The sequence below is a fragment of the Trichosurus vulpecula genome, chromosome 2 (assembly GCF_011100635.1).
Source record: "Trichosurus vulpecula isolate mTriVul1 chromosome 2, mTriVul1.pri, whole genome shotgun sequence".
Taxonomy (NCBI): domain Eukaryota; kingdom Metazoa; phylum Chordata; class Mammalia; order Diprotodontia; family Phalangeridae; genus Trichosurus; species Trichosurus vulpecula.
Window position 1 is genome coordinate 134,696,912 of NC_050574.1, and position 16,999 is coordinate 134,713,910.

General features: G+C 37.3%; 1 protein-coding gene across 2 annotated transcripts in view; it reads right to left on the reverse strand.

Annotated features, from left to right (window-relative positions):
• Positions 1-16,999, reverse strand: part of SIK2 (salt inducible kinase 2) — a 173,518-nt gene that overhangs the window by 49,233 nt on the left and 107,286 nt on the right. For both annotated transcript variants that reach the window (XM_036743101.1, XM_036743102.1), the window contains exon 4: positions 9,893-10,054. In XM_036743101.1, coding sequence (XP_036598996.1) covers positions 9,893-10,054 — 162 coding nt within the window. The remainder of the gene's footprint in view (positions 1-9,892; positions 10,055-16,999) is intronic.

Genomic DNA, 16,999 nt, shown 5'->3' on the forward strand with positions numbered 1-16,999 from the left:
AAAAACTTCCTGACCCTAAATTCAGAATTAAAAGGTGGGAGGTGGGAAGAGAAAAACAAAGAACTAGAATTCAAGGGGTTATACTTTGTTGCATCTTAGACAACAGGAGAATGGCTAAACTAATCATGGCACATAATGTAACAGAATATTAATAATGTGCTGTAAGAAATTTGAAAAAAAGACAATTACAGAGATTCCTGGGTAGTATCTACTGATACAGAATAAAGTAAGCAGAACCAAAAGAACAATTTATACAAGGACAGCAACACTGTAACAACAAATAACTCTGAAACACTTAGGCACTCTGATCGATGGAATGAGTGACCATGTCTCCAGAGGACCTCCTGACAAAAAGGGGAAAGAAGATGCTCAAGTGCGCTCACACACATGCATGCACTTATACACAGGGTAGATCTGTTTTGCTTGGCTATGTTATTACAAGGTTTTGTTTTTTTTTAATCTTTTTTTCTTTTGGTTTCTACTTGGGTGGGAGGAATGTCAGGAGGAGGAGTTAGCAATAGTAATGCCAAAAAAAGTTGAGGCATCGTTTAACATTTTAAAAATGCATAGAAGAAAACAGAAGGAAGCATAGATAAAGAGAAGTTCTGAAAGTAATATGCAGAGTATATATACATATATGTATATATTTAAAAAGCAAGTGTTATGAAATGTAGATTCATGATTTCATATACAATCCCCTGTGTGTTCTGTTGCGAGTATGGAAATGTTCTTTTTGGCTTAAGTTCAGAATAAAAAAATTTTTCAAAAAAACAAAATCAGAGGTCACTAATATATACTGTTGTTTGTTTTTCAGTTGCATTTGACTCTTTGTGACCTCATTTTGGTTTTTCTTGCCAAAGACAATGCAGTGATTGCCACTTCCTTTTCCTGCCCATTTTACAGATGATAAAACTGAGTTAAATGCCTTGCCCAGGATCACACAGCTAGTAAGTGTTCCAGGCCATTTTTGAACCCAGGAAGATGAGTCTTCCTGACTTGAGGCCAGGCACTCTATCCACTGGGCCACCTAGCTGCCCTAGCCAATATATATACTGCCCCCCCCAATAATAATTAGAAATTTGCCATGATCTATCCATACTCACTGATTTTCCCCTGGGTGACCCTTAGAAGATTGGGTCAGTGTTGCAATCTGTTACAATGGAAATAATAGCTCCAGAATGAAGATTAAAGTCATTTGGCCTCATTTGCCTACAAACAAGTGAGCCAATCAGACATGCACTACAGATGCTAAGAGAGGCAGCCCAGCATACTGGAATGGGACTTGGAATAAGGAAAGCAGGGCTAAAGTCTTGCTGTGCTACCTACTAGCCGTGTGGCAAGTCAACTAACCTTTCTAGGTGTGAGCTCCCTCATATGTATAACAGAAACAGTAAGACATACTGACTACCTTGTAAGACTATTACAAGAGCATCACTTTAAAAACTATAAAGTGCTGTATAAATTTCAACTATTATTTCCTTTCTCTTAGGGCTGCTATGAGGATCAAATGAGACAATACATGTATAACACTTTGTGTGGTAACTAGTAAATATGAGCTACCAAATTAATGGCAAATATGAAGTATTCAAGAAGGGAAGGGAATAAGCATATGCCTCTATAGTGTATTGTGTACAAAGTATTCTAAACACTGTCTACAAATATTATCACATTTGATCATATTAGATATTATCAGGACATAATGTTAGATTCCTGTTATTTTGGTATTCAGCATTCTGAAGCCATAAAGATGCTATTTACATAACATTTAAATGTCAAACCCTCATGTAGGCATGAAGACATTGTTTCAATGCCTTACACACAGTTCATGCTCAAATATCCGATAATTGATTGTCTGACCCCATTATTTCCTAATGATGCTCAAGAACTCTACAATGCTCTTTCATTTGAAAAAGGGAATAATCAAGATTTTTTCATTAAAGGCTGCCTGTGAAAAGACTGCTGAATAGTTTTCATATGGTTTACATGCAAGGATTATTTATATTCTAAAATAATTCTTTGAAAATTTTTATTTGTAAGACACAAAATCTAAAAAAGCTTAAGTTAATGGGTTCATACTATTTAAAATATTTAAAAAACAAAATAAATATGATCACAAATCAGTTTTCAAGGTGAGAGATATAAACTATTTCTAAGAATCAATATAGCCAATGGAATTTTTCATCTATATTGAACAATGTGATATAGTTTATATTGTATAGATTTAAAAATTCTCCTACAGAACAGTCTTTAGGGTTGATTCATCCTTTCAGCTATTCATTCACTTTCTGTTATTATGGGGATAGGAATGAGGGAGACAATTAGGAAGAAACAAAGGATGAAAAATGAAAGGTAGAAGAGTGAAAGGCAGTACTGACCCCACTCCAAGGACTGAATATTGATTGGCCAACACTGACATCAATGCATATTTTGATGGTCACCTGCTGCCAGCAGCCATGGGGCCAGGCCAGGCCACCAGAGGGAAAAAGGATACCGCAGAGAGTGAAAAGACACCACAGGCCAGACAGGAGAGTATAGCACAGCTCCATTTATTAAGCTGAGGGAAAGGGCTTACATACTTTTTAGGCAAGCAGATCAACAAGTTCTCATGTGAAACATCTGTCACATTGCCTGACTTCCTAGTGCTTTGTTCCCTTTTTGCCGTCCACAGGTGGTGTTTAGCATGTGTGTGTCGAGGGGGTTTGGAGAGCCCACACCCTGAGTGATCAGCCCAAGAGCAAGAACAGGCTTCAGTGAAAACCTGGCCTGTATCTTATCCCAGAATGGACTTTCTCAGAGCTGGCCCTCTACAGTCACCAACGAGAAAAAGCTGGCTATGAGTCTACTGTAAAATATCAGTCACTTTTTACCTAACAGGAGATTAAAGGAAAAAGTCCTAGTCAAGATAGAATGGGATCCTAATGATGAATAAGCAAGACAGGACGACTGGTCAGCAAGTTCAATGTATTTAGAAGCAAATGATCACTTTTCTCAAGTTAAAGAAGAGAAGCAAAGGTTGGCAATAGAAAAGAGATGTTATCTGAACATGGAAAATGCAAAAATATGTGCTTCTGGTGCAAGTTTCAGAGAGGAAGACAAAGCATTTCAATATTTGCGGATTCCAAGTTCATGCTACATTTGGTTAAAACACCACAGCAAGAAGTCAATAAACTGTCGCTGGGTCCAGATGACAGCTAAGAACATTTTATCTAAGACTGGGCTCATAGTCTATGCCGTCAAGAGAAATCAATTTTCTCAAAAAAAATGGTTATGTAGTAGAGTCCTTCTTGAATCAGCTTGCCAGTAAAATGATATGCTTCGTGTGAAATATTCTGCCCATTCTTCCCCTTCTGGTTCTGAACGGCACAAGGTGCCACCTGAAGCTATTTAACAAAGAAAATCTGTCTGCTCCTTCTTATAAGAAAATGGCTAAACCATAGACAACAGAAATCATTTTCCCATTTCCCACCAAGACTTTCCTTGGATTTACAACAGGAGACTTCTGATTCATGGCCTAGTGTAATTATGTGGGTTATGTCTTACTAAATGCGTTTATCATCCCAGGAAAAAAAAACAATTTGCTTTAAATATATGCAATTTCACAACACAGATTTCTGAAACTTTTCTCAGTTTCTTCAAGGGTTGTGTTAGTAAGGTCTAGATATACCCCAAATCCTTAATTCAAGGAGGGGGCATTGAAGTATAAATAAATCATTATTTATATAATGCCTTAAGGTTTTCTAAGCATTTGCCTCAGAAAAGCACTGTGAAAAGGTACTGTATTATGATCCTCATTTTACATGTGACGAAAAAGGCTTTGAAAGGTGAAGTGACTTTGTCCATGAGTGATCACCAAGCTAGTAAATGTCTATGATGGGAACCGAGCTTATGGTCTTGACTCTAAATTTCATCACACCTCTCTTCTGAGAAACAGAAAGCTTACTTCACTGTCGGTTTTGTGAAATCACAATTAAACACTGGATTGATCAGTTTTCCACGTCTTTCATTATGTGTGCCTCTACATTCATTCAAATACTACAATTTGTTCATTCATTCCCCAAATGATAGGCACCCATTTTCCTTCAGTTTCCTATCATGAAAAGTACTGCTATAAATATTTTTTAAGTTTTCATTTTTATTGTAAATCTAATAAAATCAATAAATATGAACATTTTATAATACAAAGGAAAATTTAAAAAGAAGATTTTACATGAAACTGTAAACTGTTCCCCCCTACAATATATATTAGGTTTGTTTTTATTTTTTATAATTGAAATTTAATATGTCATCCATCTTCCTTTCTCCTATTTTAATGATTCATTAGCAGCTTTCTTTTCTTCCTTTTTAAAAATTATCACTATCACTACTTTCCTAATCACCCTTCCTCCTTCGAAAAAGAAAAACAAAAGCCTTCCCTTGTAACAAATAAGTGTATTCATATAAAGCAAATACATACATTGTCTAAGTCTGAATATTCTAGTCTCCTTCTGTATTTCTAGTCTATCACCCCTCTGCCAAGAAGTGGGAAGTATGATTCATTAATAGTTTTTTGAAGTCTTGGTTGGTCATTGCAATGGTTATAGTTTTAAAGTCTTTCAAGGTTATTTTCCTTTACAATTTTCTAGTCATTGCATAAATTGTTCTCCTGCTTGTGTTGACTGAACTCTGCATTATTTCATATATGTTTCCTATATTTCTCTGAATCCTTTTTATTTTGTTATTTGTCACAATGCAGCAAGATACCATTTAATTTATATGTGATAATTTCTTCAGTCATTCAGTTGGCAGATATTTATTCTGTTTCAGGTTCTTTTGTAAATATCAATCCTTTTCCTCTTTCTTTGATCACATTGGGTTTTAAGTCTAGTAGTGGTATCACTGGGCCAAAGGGTATTCAGAGTTTAGTGACTTTTTGGGTACAGTTCCAAATTGTTTTCCAGAATGTCTGGTCCAATTCACAGTTCCAAGATATTGATGTGGCCTCAATTTTATATCCCCCCCAAAAAATTTCCATTTTCATTTTCTGTCATCTTTGCAAATGTGATGGTTGTGAGGTGGAGTCTTAGAGCTGTTTTACTTCATATTTATATTTTTATACATATGAGACCTTTTCTTCTTGCTTTGAACTCACTAGGTTATGTGTAGAGTATCAATGGTACTTTTGGTGATTTTTAGTATAATTCCTAGTCATTTAATTAGTATCTTCCTAAAGCCTTTTTAATGTTCAAATTTTTGTTTTTTGTCATCTTTTCCAATCTGAGTCACCTTCCTTTCCATTCCTACTCCAACCACTCTTGTATAAGCCTTCACCTATGCTTAATTAGATTACAATAGTTTCTTAACTGTTGTCTCTCTCTCTCTCTCTCTCTCTCACACACACACACACACAGACACACAGACACACACAGACACACAGACACAGACACAGACACACACACACACACACACACACACACACACACACACACACACACACACACACACACACACCCCTCCTTAAACCCAGGTCCAGATTGGACCACAATAAATCCCTACCCAAGCTCCACTTAAAGGACCTCCCTTAGGGTGCATATCGATGGTAACTGTTTCTCTTTGTAACAGCAACCCTGAAGGTCTTCCCCTCCCAGATTGATTTTTTTCTTTTTTTCTAATTAAAGAGGCCATCCCCTAAGACTCACTTCTTAAAGAGGCCTATTCAATGAATAGGCCTTACGACGCTCTGAGTACATGAAAAGGCCTTAGCCTAAAAGGGATAGGGTCTCCCATTGCATCCTGGGTCATCTCCACTCATCCTGATGAATATCTGGTCACTGGATCCAGATGGCTCTGGAGGAAAAAATGAGGTTGGTGACCTTGCACAGCTCTCTCTCATTCAAATCCAAGTCAACTGCAAGTCATGTCATCATTTCTCTGATGTCATGGTCCTCTTCGAAAACTAAGGACAAACATAACAACCTGTTGCAATCTGAATTAGAGTTTGAATATCTGGCAGTTCAGCTTGAGAAAGGACCTCAGTGTCTGGTATCTTATTTTACCAAGTGATCTTCAGAATCTTCCTCAGACAATTCAAAGGGAAGCAATCCAGTTTCCTGGCATGGTGCTGGCATACAACAATGGCTCTGTAGACCTTCAGTTTAGACCGTTCAGTAGACCAGGCAGTCTAATACCTCTTCTCTCCCACACTTTCCTTTGGAGCCTCCCAAGCACTGAGTTAGCATCTGGCAATGTGTACATCAACCTCATCATCTAGGTGTACATCCCTGGAAAGTCTACTGTGCCAAAGTACTGAATAAGAGATGAATAACAAGCATTCAAACTATTGCAGAGCGTGCAACTCTGATGGGCCGGTCACATTGTTCGAATGTCAAATGTACGTTTGCCTAAGAGACAATCTTACAGAGAATTCATATAAAGTAAGTGTTCACATGGAGGTCAGAAGAAGAGATACATGGACACTCTCAAGGTCTTGCAGAAGACCTTTGGGAGACACAGGAAAAGGACAGCCCAGCATTGTGGGCTCTCATCAAAGAAGGCGCTGTGCTCTATGAGCAAGGCAGAATTGCAGTAGCTCAAAAGAAATGTGAGGTGTGCAAATTTAGAGACATTTTCACTCTAAATATTCATATGGACTGTTTGTGCCCAGCCTATGGTAGAGCCTTCCAAGATCGTACTGGTCTGATCGGCCACAGTCGGACACACTGTACCTTGACCCCGATGTAGTGATGTCATTTTGGTCCTCTCTGAGCACAAAGGTCAACAACCAGACATCTGAAATAAGTATAAACTTTGGATGCTAGCATTCAAGACTCTCTACAGTCTAGCTCCAACATACCTCTCTGATCTTAAAATACTCTTCTTCATACACTCTATGACAGTTCTCCATCTCCCTTTTTTAATCCTTTTCTCTCTTGTCTTCATGCCTGGAATGTACTCTAGCCTTCCTTTAAAGTCCAATTTAAGTGCCAACTCCTCCATAAAGTCTTCCTCGACAGCTGAAATGATCTTTTCCTACGTAAATTTCTCATAGCACTTTACCTAGACTTCTCTTTTGCACCCATGAATGTTTTCTTGAATCTAATTATTTGGGTTTGATCCCTAAAAACTTATAAGCTCTTTGAGAGCAAGGTCTGTGGCACACTGCCCGAAGCCTAGTACGGCAGGTTCCTAACACAGAGTAAGCCACTAACTGGTTAAACTGAGTTGAGCTGAACTAACATAATAGCACCTTGTTCTACTCTTATATTTTGCCTACCTTTAGGTTACACCTGGTATTAACATTATTGGTGTACATGTTTTACCTTTCCTAACAGATGGGAAGCTCCATGACACTAGGGACCAAGGCCTCATGAAGGAGACTGAATCAGAAACAGGCCAAATCTGACTAAAATTTATTTTTTTCGACAGGTTTACTAGATTGGCAGTTAAGTAAAACACTCTTAATTTAGTATACCCACACTTTTATAAAGCAGCTGACAAAGTCTCTCCTTTCTCCTTGCGGAGAAGATGGCCAAATATGGGATAGATGATAATATGCTTAGGTGGATTTGGAACCAGTTGAATAATAAGATTTAAAGTGAAGTCATTATAGATGAACCTAGAGGGAAGTCTCTCCCCAGTGATATATTCTTGGCCCTATGCTAGTCAACATTTTAAATAACAATTAGGATAAAGGGATAGATGTCACACTCATAAAATGTGAAGGTAACACAGAACTTGGAGGTGTAGCTAACATTGGATAACAAAGAATCAAGATCTTAAAGGATCTCATTAGGATGGAACAATGGATCAAATATATAGCAATAAGAATAAACGGTGAGTTCTATACTTAGGCAAAAAAAAAATTAATTACCTAAGTCCAAAATGGGGAGGCGCAGCTACCCAACAGTTTGAGGACCAAAAGCTCAATTATGAATGAAAAACATGATATGGCAGCTCCAAAAGTTAATTTTTGACCTTAGGCTAAATTGACAGAGTGACAGTGTCTAGAAGGAAGAAAACATTAAATCCCACTAATTAATCCCATTAATCCTCGTATTAGACTGCATCTGGAATACTGTGTCCAGTTCTAGGAGCTACTCTTTGGGAAGGACATTGACAAACTGAAGTGCTTTCAAAAAACGGTGACTAGGATAGTGAAGGGACTGGTGATTATTTCATGAAAATTATTTGAAGGAACTGGAAATATCTGACTTGGAGAAGTTCTAGAAGATTTATGAGGATTATGTTATCTGTCTTTAAGAATTTGAGTGGCTGATAGTGATTAGACATGTTCTGCCTGGCCCCAGATGGCAGAATGAGTAGCAATGGGTGAAAGTAGCAGGTGGCAGATAATGTAAAGAAAAATTTCCTAACAATCTAAGTTCCCAGAATGGATTTTCTTGAGTGGGGGAAATGGGGGTGTTTCCCTTTATTGGAGGTCTTCAAATAAAGACTGGAAGATAACTAGTAAGAGATGATTTGGGGTATGGGCTAGACTAGAATTCTCTTCCAACTTGAGATTCTATGATTATTCATTCTTTGTATCCCCCTTAGGGCCTACAACATTGTCCTATGTACATAGCAGGCATTCAAAAACATTTGATGGACAAATATAAATGAATATAGTTATCTAATATAATTGTTTTTGGTTATACTCATCCAATGAATCTAGTGGTTCTTACAGCAGGTATTTAATCTACTTGCCCTACTTCTTTCTTTTTTGCCTGGATGTTTTCCTCTGCTTCTCTCTGACACTCCATATGATCACAACACCTTATAATTTTACAAGCTTTTTCGTCTATTATCTCATGTCCCTTATGTCCTTCAAAACCCAGTCCAGAAAACACACCTCTTCCAGAAAGTCATTCCTGATTAACCCCAACCTAGCTGATTCCTCCTTTGCCTCTTCACTTCAGCTTACATAATTAGTCTGAATGCATTCATTTATGGAATTAAGCAACCTGCCTCCCCCATTTACAAAAAAAATTGTGTTAGATTCTGGGGGAGAGATAAAGATAACATTGCATGAAATTAATTTGTACTTGATAGAAATGAAGCATTTGAGAACTGGAAAGAACCTTAGAAATTATCATGAATAACATAATGATATCTAACATCTCTTTAGTGCTTTAAGGCTGACCATACACTTTAAAGACATTATTTCATTTGAATCCCACAACAATCCTGTGAGAGATGGGTACTTCAGGCATTACCCCCATTTTATATACAGGATAATTATGCACATTCAAGTTAAGTGACTTGTCTGTGGTTATAACTCATGCTTATGTCAATTTTTAAAGTATTTTTCAACTGTAATCTTCTAGACTATGAAAAAGCAGAGATTCTTAGAATTCCAGAATATTAATGCTAGAAGGAAACCTAGAGAGATCATTTAGTCCAAATCTTTTATATCAATATCATAAAAAGCAGGACATTATTACAGACTGAGACTAGGTGTGACATACCTAAGGCTGCTATTCTCATCTCATTCTTCCACCTTCAACTCTCATCTGACATACCTTTCCTGCAATCAACCAAGCTATAGCTATCACACAACTAAAAGTACTGGTGATAGAGACATTCAGGACTGCTTCTGTCTCCTTTCTGAGTGCCTTCAACATTCAACGCATACAGAAAAAATAGTGTCTCTTTCAAGAATATAACCACAAAAGGAAGTAGATTACCCAAACTCTTGCCTCCAGCACACTACCATTTATGTTAACAACAAAATTATGTTTTCCTTGTTTTTAATTATACAAAATGCCAAGTATGAATAAGGAAAATATGCTTAGAATCTGTTTGCTTACTGTCTTTGGTCATGAAACAGACTACTTTCCTCTTCAATCGCTGATCTATCACAGCAAACATGAATTACTGTGGGCAGAATTTTATATTGTTTATAGCACATTCCAGTTACCTGCTATCTTGATGTTCATGTTGTTATCTAGCAGCAGATTTTCAGCCTTCAGGTCACGGTGTACAATCTTCCGACTATGACAGTAATCTACTGCAGACAGGATTTGCCAGAATTTTCGCCTTGCCTCAGACTCATTCAATCGGCCATGATTTGCAAGGTAATCTGTAGGAGAAAAAAATTTTTGAGCTATGAGCCCAAGGAATATTTTACACACACACGCACACGCACACGCACACACACAAATAAATACTTTAATATTCAGGTTTTTCCCTTAGAAAGCTTTGCATTCTATCAATACAAATTTGTGTTCAATTACATTTTTCTTTTCCTTATCCCTTGCCCTTTTGGCAATGTCAATCAAAATTCTTTGGAGTCAGATATTTGGTGAAAACCTGAAACCAGACAAAGGTAAGCCATATAGTCTTCTAGGATAGTTTACTTTCTCTTTCATATCCAAACACAGTGCTTTAGCTTTCTGATGAAAATATTCATTGAATATTCTTCATAACATTTTTTTTCATAGAAAAGTAAGCTGGCATAAGAGGAAGAAAATGAATAGAAAGCCAATTCTTAGACACCATTAGACAAGGCACATTATTTAAACCACAGATTCTTAACCTGGTTTTCTGTCATGCATCCCTTTGCAGTCTGGTGAAACCTATAGACCCTTTCTCAGAATAATGTTTTTAAATGCATAAAGTAAAATACATCAGATTACAAAGGAAACCAATTATATTGAAGGACAGTTATCAAAATATTAAAAAAATTCACAAACATTATGTTAAGAACTCCTGGTTTAAACAAACTTTTCAACAAGCTTCTAAAAGTGCTTTTAGTAACATGAATTATAATTGTTATCCAGAAGGAATTAATTTATATCTTGAATCGTCCATTTTAAAGAAACAATTATGACCTACCCCTGCATAAATGTGAGGACATATTAAGTACACTTATATACTCTAAACCCATTATACATTTGCTACATCATTCATTCTTCAAGTATTTGTTAAGTGCTTACCACATGTAAGTCATTCTGATAGGCACTAAAGGAGAGAGAAAGATGTAAAGGGGTTGGAATACGGCCTCTAAGCTATGGTTCTATAATCTATGATATGAACTGTTTGTCCTTGCTCTCAAGTAGATTATAATCTAGTGGGAAGGGGATAAAGCATGTAAATAACCACAATACAGCACAGAATGTAAGTGATCTAAGACATACCAAGTGCTATCTGGATTCAGAGGAGGGGGAGGGAAAGTAAGGCAAGGGGGAGGGAGAGGAAGAGAAAGGGAGGGAAGGGGGAAGGAGAGGGAGAGGGAGGGAGAGAGGGAGAGGTGGAGAGAGAGAGAGAGAGAGGGCAAACCTGAGGTTTAGGAAGATAACTTTGACAACTAAGTGGAGAATGGACTGGAATGGGGAGACACTCATGGCAGAGAGCCCAACAAACCATGTGGATGGAGAGCAAAAGATGCCTATTTGGATTTTCTAAAGACCTCCCATAATGTCCCATACTAAAAACTATGTTTTAAAAAATGAGTCACTACAGAAAGACTTTTGTCAGAGAAGAAACTAACCTAGAAAAATAACACAAAGGGTGGAAATAATATATTTTATTGATGACTTACATGGTGGTACAGATAGTACACTTATCTAATGTACAGACAATACAAAGACAGGAAGAATACTTAACAAGCTGGAAGAAAAAATTTGTATCAAAAATATCCTAGCAGTCTGAAACAGTTGGCGACATTTAATAAGATAAAATTTAAAAGAGAGAAATCTAAACATAAATCTGAACAGGGTTAAAAACTATATAGGTATAGGAATGGGTAACTAGAAGGGCATTTATGAGAAAAAATATGTGGGTATTATAAAGGACTACACCCTCAATATGAGCCTATTGTGTGACATGGACTTTGCAGAAGCAAATTCAATTAAACTTAACAACCTCTTCTAGAAGTGTTATCCTTCTCCATCTCATCTCACTCTTCCCAATCCCTATCCTTCCTTGTCCACTAGAACCCCTATTTCATTGTTAAACTTTACTTCATCCGGGTTCCCTTTTATATTGCTTCTACATCTTTGCATTAACTGAAACTTTCTCTTGAGGATGTCACACACCTAGATGCCCCTATAAGATGGCAGTTCCTTTTCCCACTCCCCCCATCTCTCATATAGAATAAAGATGTCATCACCACACTTCTTGCTCCATATTCCTACTTTCAGACCCTGGGCTCTACAAGTAACCTTAATCTCTTCCATTTCTCCTTTGAAATTCATGCTGTTTAACTATATGGTGACATATCCTATCCATTTATATGCTTTGTCCATGACTCTGGCTGGCTCAGTCTTCCTCTCAACCCTTTTCCTTGCCATCATCCTAAGATTTCGGGATTCATGTTGATGGCCATTCTAACATTCTGTTCTTGCAGGTCCTTAAATTCCAACTCTTACCATCTCTACCTCTACTCTACTTTAGCCATTGACCAGGATGATCATATCCTAGAACTCCTCATCATTTGAAACTGTTCTGTCTCCAAGAGCTTGACCTGTGAAACTGCTTTCTCAGACCACAATCTCCTATATTTCAGTGAATTTAAGAGAACCAGGAGAACAATGCACACAGGACACACACAGCATTACAAAAGATCATGAAAGACTTAAGAACTATGAGCAATGCAATGACAAATCATGACTCCAGAAACAAGATGATGAATCATGTTTCCCAACTTTTGGCAGAGAGATGATGGACTAGAGGTGCAGAATGAAACATAAATTTTCAGACACAGTCAATGTGTACCCTTGTTTTGCTTGACTAGACTAATTTGTTACGAGAGAGAGAGAGAGAGAGAGAGAGAGAGAGAGAGAGAGAGAGAGAGAGAGAGAGAGAGAGAGAGAGGGAGAGAAGAATGGAGAGGGAGGGGGATCATCACAAAAAATAAGAAAAGACTTTCTTTCCTAAAACAAAAACAAAAACACCACCTAAAAGTATACAGAACAGAGCAGAAAGAAGTCCAGAAAGGGAGAGAAACAAGGAGGATAATGTTGGAATCATCATATTAAATGTAATAAATATTTTTTAAAAAACCAAACAAGCTGTGTAATAGAATGGTGGTGCTATAAAAAACCCTTTATCTATTGTTTGTATCAGGAAATTTTTGTGTTCGTTGATGTCTATCAAGCTCATATGGGAAAATTTAAAACAAAAATTTTTAAAAATCTCATTATCCAGTTGTTACCTTTCCCAGCCTTGCTCTTAAGCCCTTCAGTCTCTTGATTTCTCTTCATTCACCCAGTTTGTTAGCTCTATCCTGGCATCATTTCTCTCCCTATCCAATCTATAATTTCAATAATGCCCTTCTATTCTTTACTCTCTTCCCTTACAGCACTTCCCCATCCTACTAATCTTCAGCCCCAAGCAACTCCTACAATTTACCTTCTTTCCCTACCTATGCTTCTTAGTTGATGACCTTTGCTAGGATAATGAACAAGAATGCATTGCATCCACGAATCAATTTCTGTAATCTAAACACAACTGGGCCTGCACTGCTACATGTCTCATTATTTAGCTTATTGACTCTACTGTATTCCCCACAATGGCTGTTCCAAAACTTCACTTTTTTTTTCAAGCTCCCAACACCCTTCTCCCCTCAAACTCTTAGACTATGACTTTATCTTACTAAAAAGACTGAGGCCCATTGATATGAACTCTAACTTTGCTCCTGAATTTATCCTGTCAAAGTTTGTGTTCAATTTCTTAGCATTCTCTTATTTTAAACTCTTGTAATCTGGTGGCTTCCATCCCCTCTACTCTACTTAAATTGCTCTCTGCATTACTGACTTACTTACTGATAAATCTTTTTTTTTCTTTTTCTGACCATATCCTCCTTGACCTCTCTGTTTCATCTGATGCTCTCTGAGCATTCTTTTCTTCTGGAAACCCATTTTTTTCTCCTAGCTTCTATGACATCACACTCTCATCATGGTGGTTCTCCTGCCCCTCACTACTCCATAGTCTCTTCTCATCCCTTCTCATCCCTGAGTGCACCTCAAGGTTCTATGTTTGGCATGCTTTTGTTTTCTCTTTATACCCTCTTCTCCATTCGATATCTCCTCCCATTCATTCTTCATAGCACCAGTCAAAATAATCTAATTTCTCAAAAACTTTCAGTGACACCCAATTGCTTTCTGGAGGTCTCCTATAATCTAGCTCCAAACAGCCACTCCAGCCTTTTCTCAGATGACTTCCTTTCCTGTACTCTATCCCTATAGTCCCCTCCTCTGACTAGTGAGTTCCTGCCTAGAACCACCCTTTAAGGAACTAATACTCATGCACCTCCCAGTTCTGCTGCTGCTTGTTGACCTTTTCACCTTGCTCTTATGTAGATGCTACTCCCCCTTACGTCAAACTCCTTTTATGTGTTGTCTTCCTCCTTATTATTCCTATCTATGTCTTTGGTCATACTTTTACCTAACCTGGAATTTTTACTCATCCCTAATACTCTATACCTTATTCATTCATCAAAGCCTATCTCAAATACCACTTCTGTAATGAAGGTGTTCTCAAAGAACAACTAAGAGGAAGCTGTGTGGTTTAGTGGATAGAACACTGTGCTCAGAGTCAAGAAGACCTGAGTTCAAATCTTGCCTCAGATACTTACTGTGTGATCCTGGGCAAGTTACCGTGCTTCACCTCAGTTTCCTCAACTGTAAAATGAAATGGTTGGACTCGACGACTTTTAAGATCCCCTCAAGCTCTAAATCTATGATACTATGAACAACAGAATAAAATATGAGGGTATGAGGGGTATTAGAGGATGTAGTCTAACTTCTCATTCAATGTAGGAAAATCTCCTCTACTATTATCTCTTACAGGTGGTTGCTGTAAATTACGTTTTTAGTTTCTACATTTGAAAAAGGAAAGATAAACAATTAACTTTTGGATCATTCATTCCAATGAAAGAACACAGAACGAATCTTGGGAATTGAAAGACTAATTGTGAGAGAAGCAGTACTTCTCCTCTTTGATTGAAAGTTCCAACAGGCATACCCATGTATAAGATATTTCTTTATCAAAAAATGGGAGCAAAGGCTATGCTACATCTCAGTAGGTTCCCTATTTTGTAAAGCTTCATCATAGTACAAATATATAGTACAAATAAGTACAAAAGTAATTTTAGAAGAGAGATTCCTGGAAATGTTAAAGTAGAGGGTAGATGTAGGAGACCTATGTAAAGTTAATTGTACTAAAGCGGAATTACATCTTTGCCTTTCTGATTTTGTTATTTACCACTCAGAGAAACCAGGACAGACACAGCTAACAGAAAGGCACATTTTCTGCTCTAAATATATGAACATGGCTTTTTAATTATCAAATGGCATTTTGTCAGAAGCCTAAGATTTACAAAAGGGCTAAGGATGATCGAGACAATACAGGCAACATGAATATTAGCTGGGATATTCAGTCTGGAGGAAACATATGGGAGTCAGAACAGCTGTCTTCAAGTGGTCAGTTTTGTGTTAGAGGAATAAGATTTATTTTATTTAACTCCAGAGTACAGCAAGTTAGGGGGAATGGGCAGATTTTGGTTTAATCTAAGGAGATCTTTCCAATAATTAGAGCTATCTAAAAATGGAATGTACAACTCTCATGAAATAAAAAAAGCAACCCACGTTCAGGCGGAGGATAGATGGCCACCTGTCAGGTAGCTGTGGGCTGGAAGACTGGACTAGGAGACCTCTAAAGGTCCTTTAAACCTTTTAAAAGATTCCATGAATCTATTCAACCTGATGACATTTGGCTGCCATTCTGGTAATTCATTACTGGAGGGCAAATTCAGCAATAAAGAAAATCTTTATATCCTGCATCTTGCATGAGAAAGTAAAAACTGCCAAACAATTTGCTGGCATTTCAGATATACAATTAACTTTTGATCATTCATTCCAATGAAAGGGCACAGAATGAGTCTTGGAGATTAAGAGACTAAATAGTGAGAGAAATATACTTCCCCCTCTTTGATTGAAAGTTCCAGCAGGTATAAAAACAGGTATGACCTTTCTTTATCATTCTTCATGATGACTGTAGAGCTGGCACTTAGAAAACTGGAGCAAAGGCTATGCTCCATCTCAGCAGGTTCCCTACTTTGTAAGGTTTCATCAACATCAATGTCAAAGATACATCAGGAAGAGCATTTAAATGTCAATGTCATAATAGTGTACTTATCTGGATATCAGCTAATAAAAATGATCAAGAAAAATAATGCTGGTGACTTTTCTTGGTTCTAGCTTTGACAGAACTAAAATTTGTTTATTTAGAAAAAGTGATATATTCCCCTGCAGAGAAAGCAGTGACAGAAGTAAAAGAATCAGAAATGATGACCATAAATGTAATCATCAGGCCATCTAGAGCCAGAAGGGCAATTTGAGGAAACTGAGGTCTAGAGAGGTTAGGTGACTTGCTTAAGGCCATAGAAATGGCAAGTAGCAGAGCTAAGATTTGCACACAGATCTGTAATCCAAATCCAATGCTCTTTCCACTACTCACTTTCCCCAAGCTTATCCATCTGCCTCTAGGAAATCACTACACGAATTCTCATGATATAATTCTCGAGATACAATCCTTTCATGGTTCTTCATAATTTTCAGTCAATAGATATCTCCTACAGTTCTAATTTAAACGACCTCCTGTGGTTTCTATATCCACTGCAGAATCACTTCCATTTGACATACTTGCTTATAACCTCTATGAACATGTTAACCATTCTAATTAGGACCTCTTACCATCTATTCGATCCTCTAAGGTCATATCTTTCTGATATAATTGAACATTTCTTCACTGCCTAAAACAATATGGTAAAGGCCATGTTTATTCTTTTAATTTTCCCCACAGAACATCTTTCTAACCACCATGGAAAGCACTGTGACCAATCACTTAGGCTTCAGACTTTAATCATCTTTTACATCCTCAAATTACAGAATCAGAAAATGTCAGTTGCAAGTGTTCTCACAGTCATCTAGTCCAACCCAAGTCTGCATAAACATTTCTGCAACAACTGTTAATTCAGCTTTTTCTCAAAGGCCTCCAGTGAGGGGGAGACTACTCTATCTCC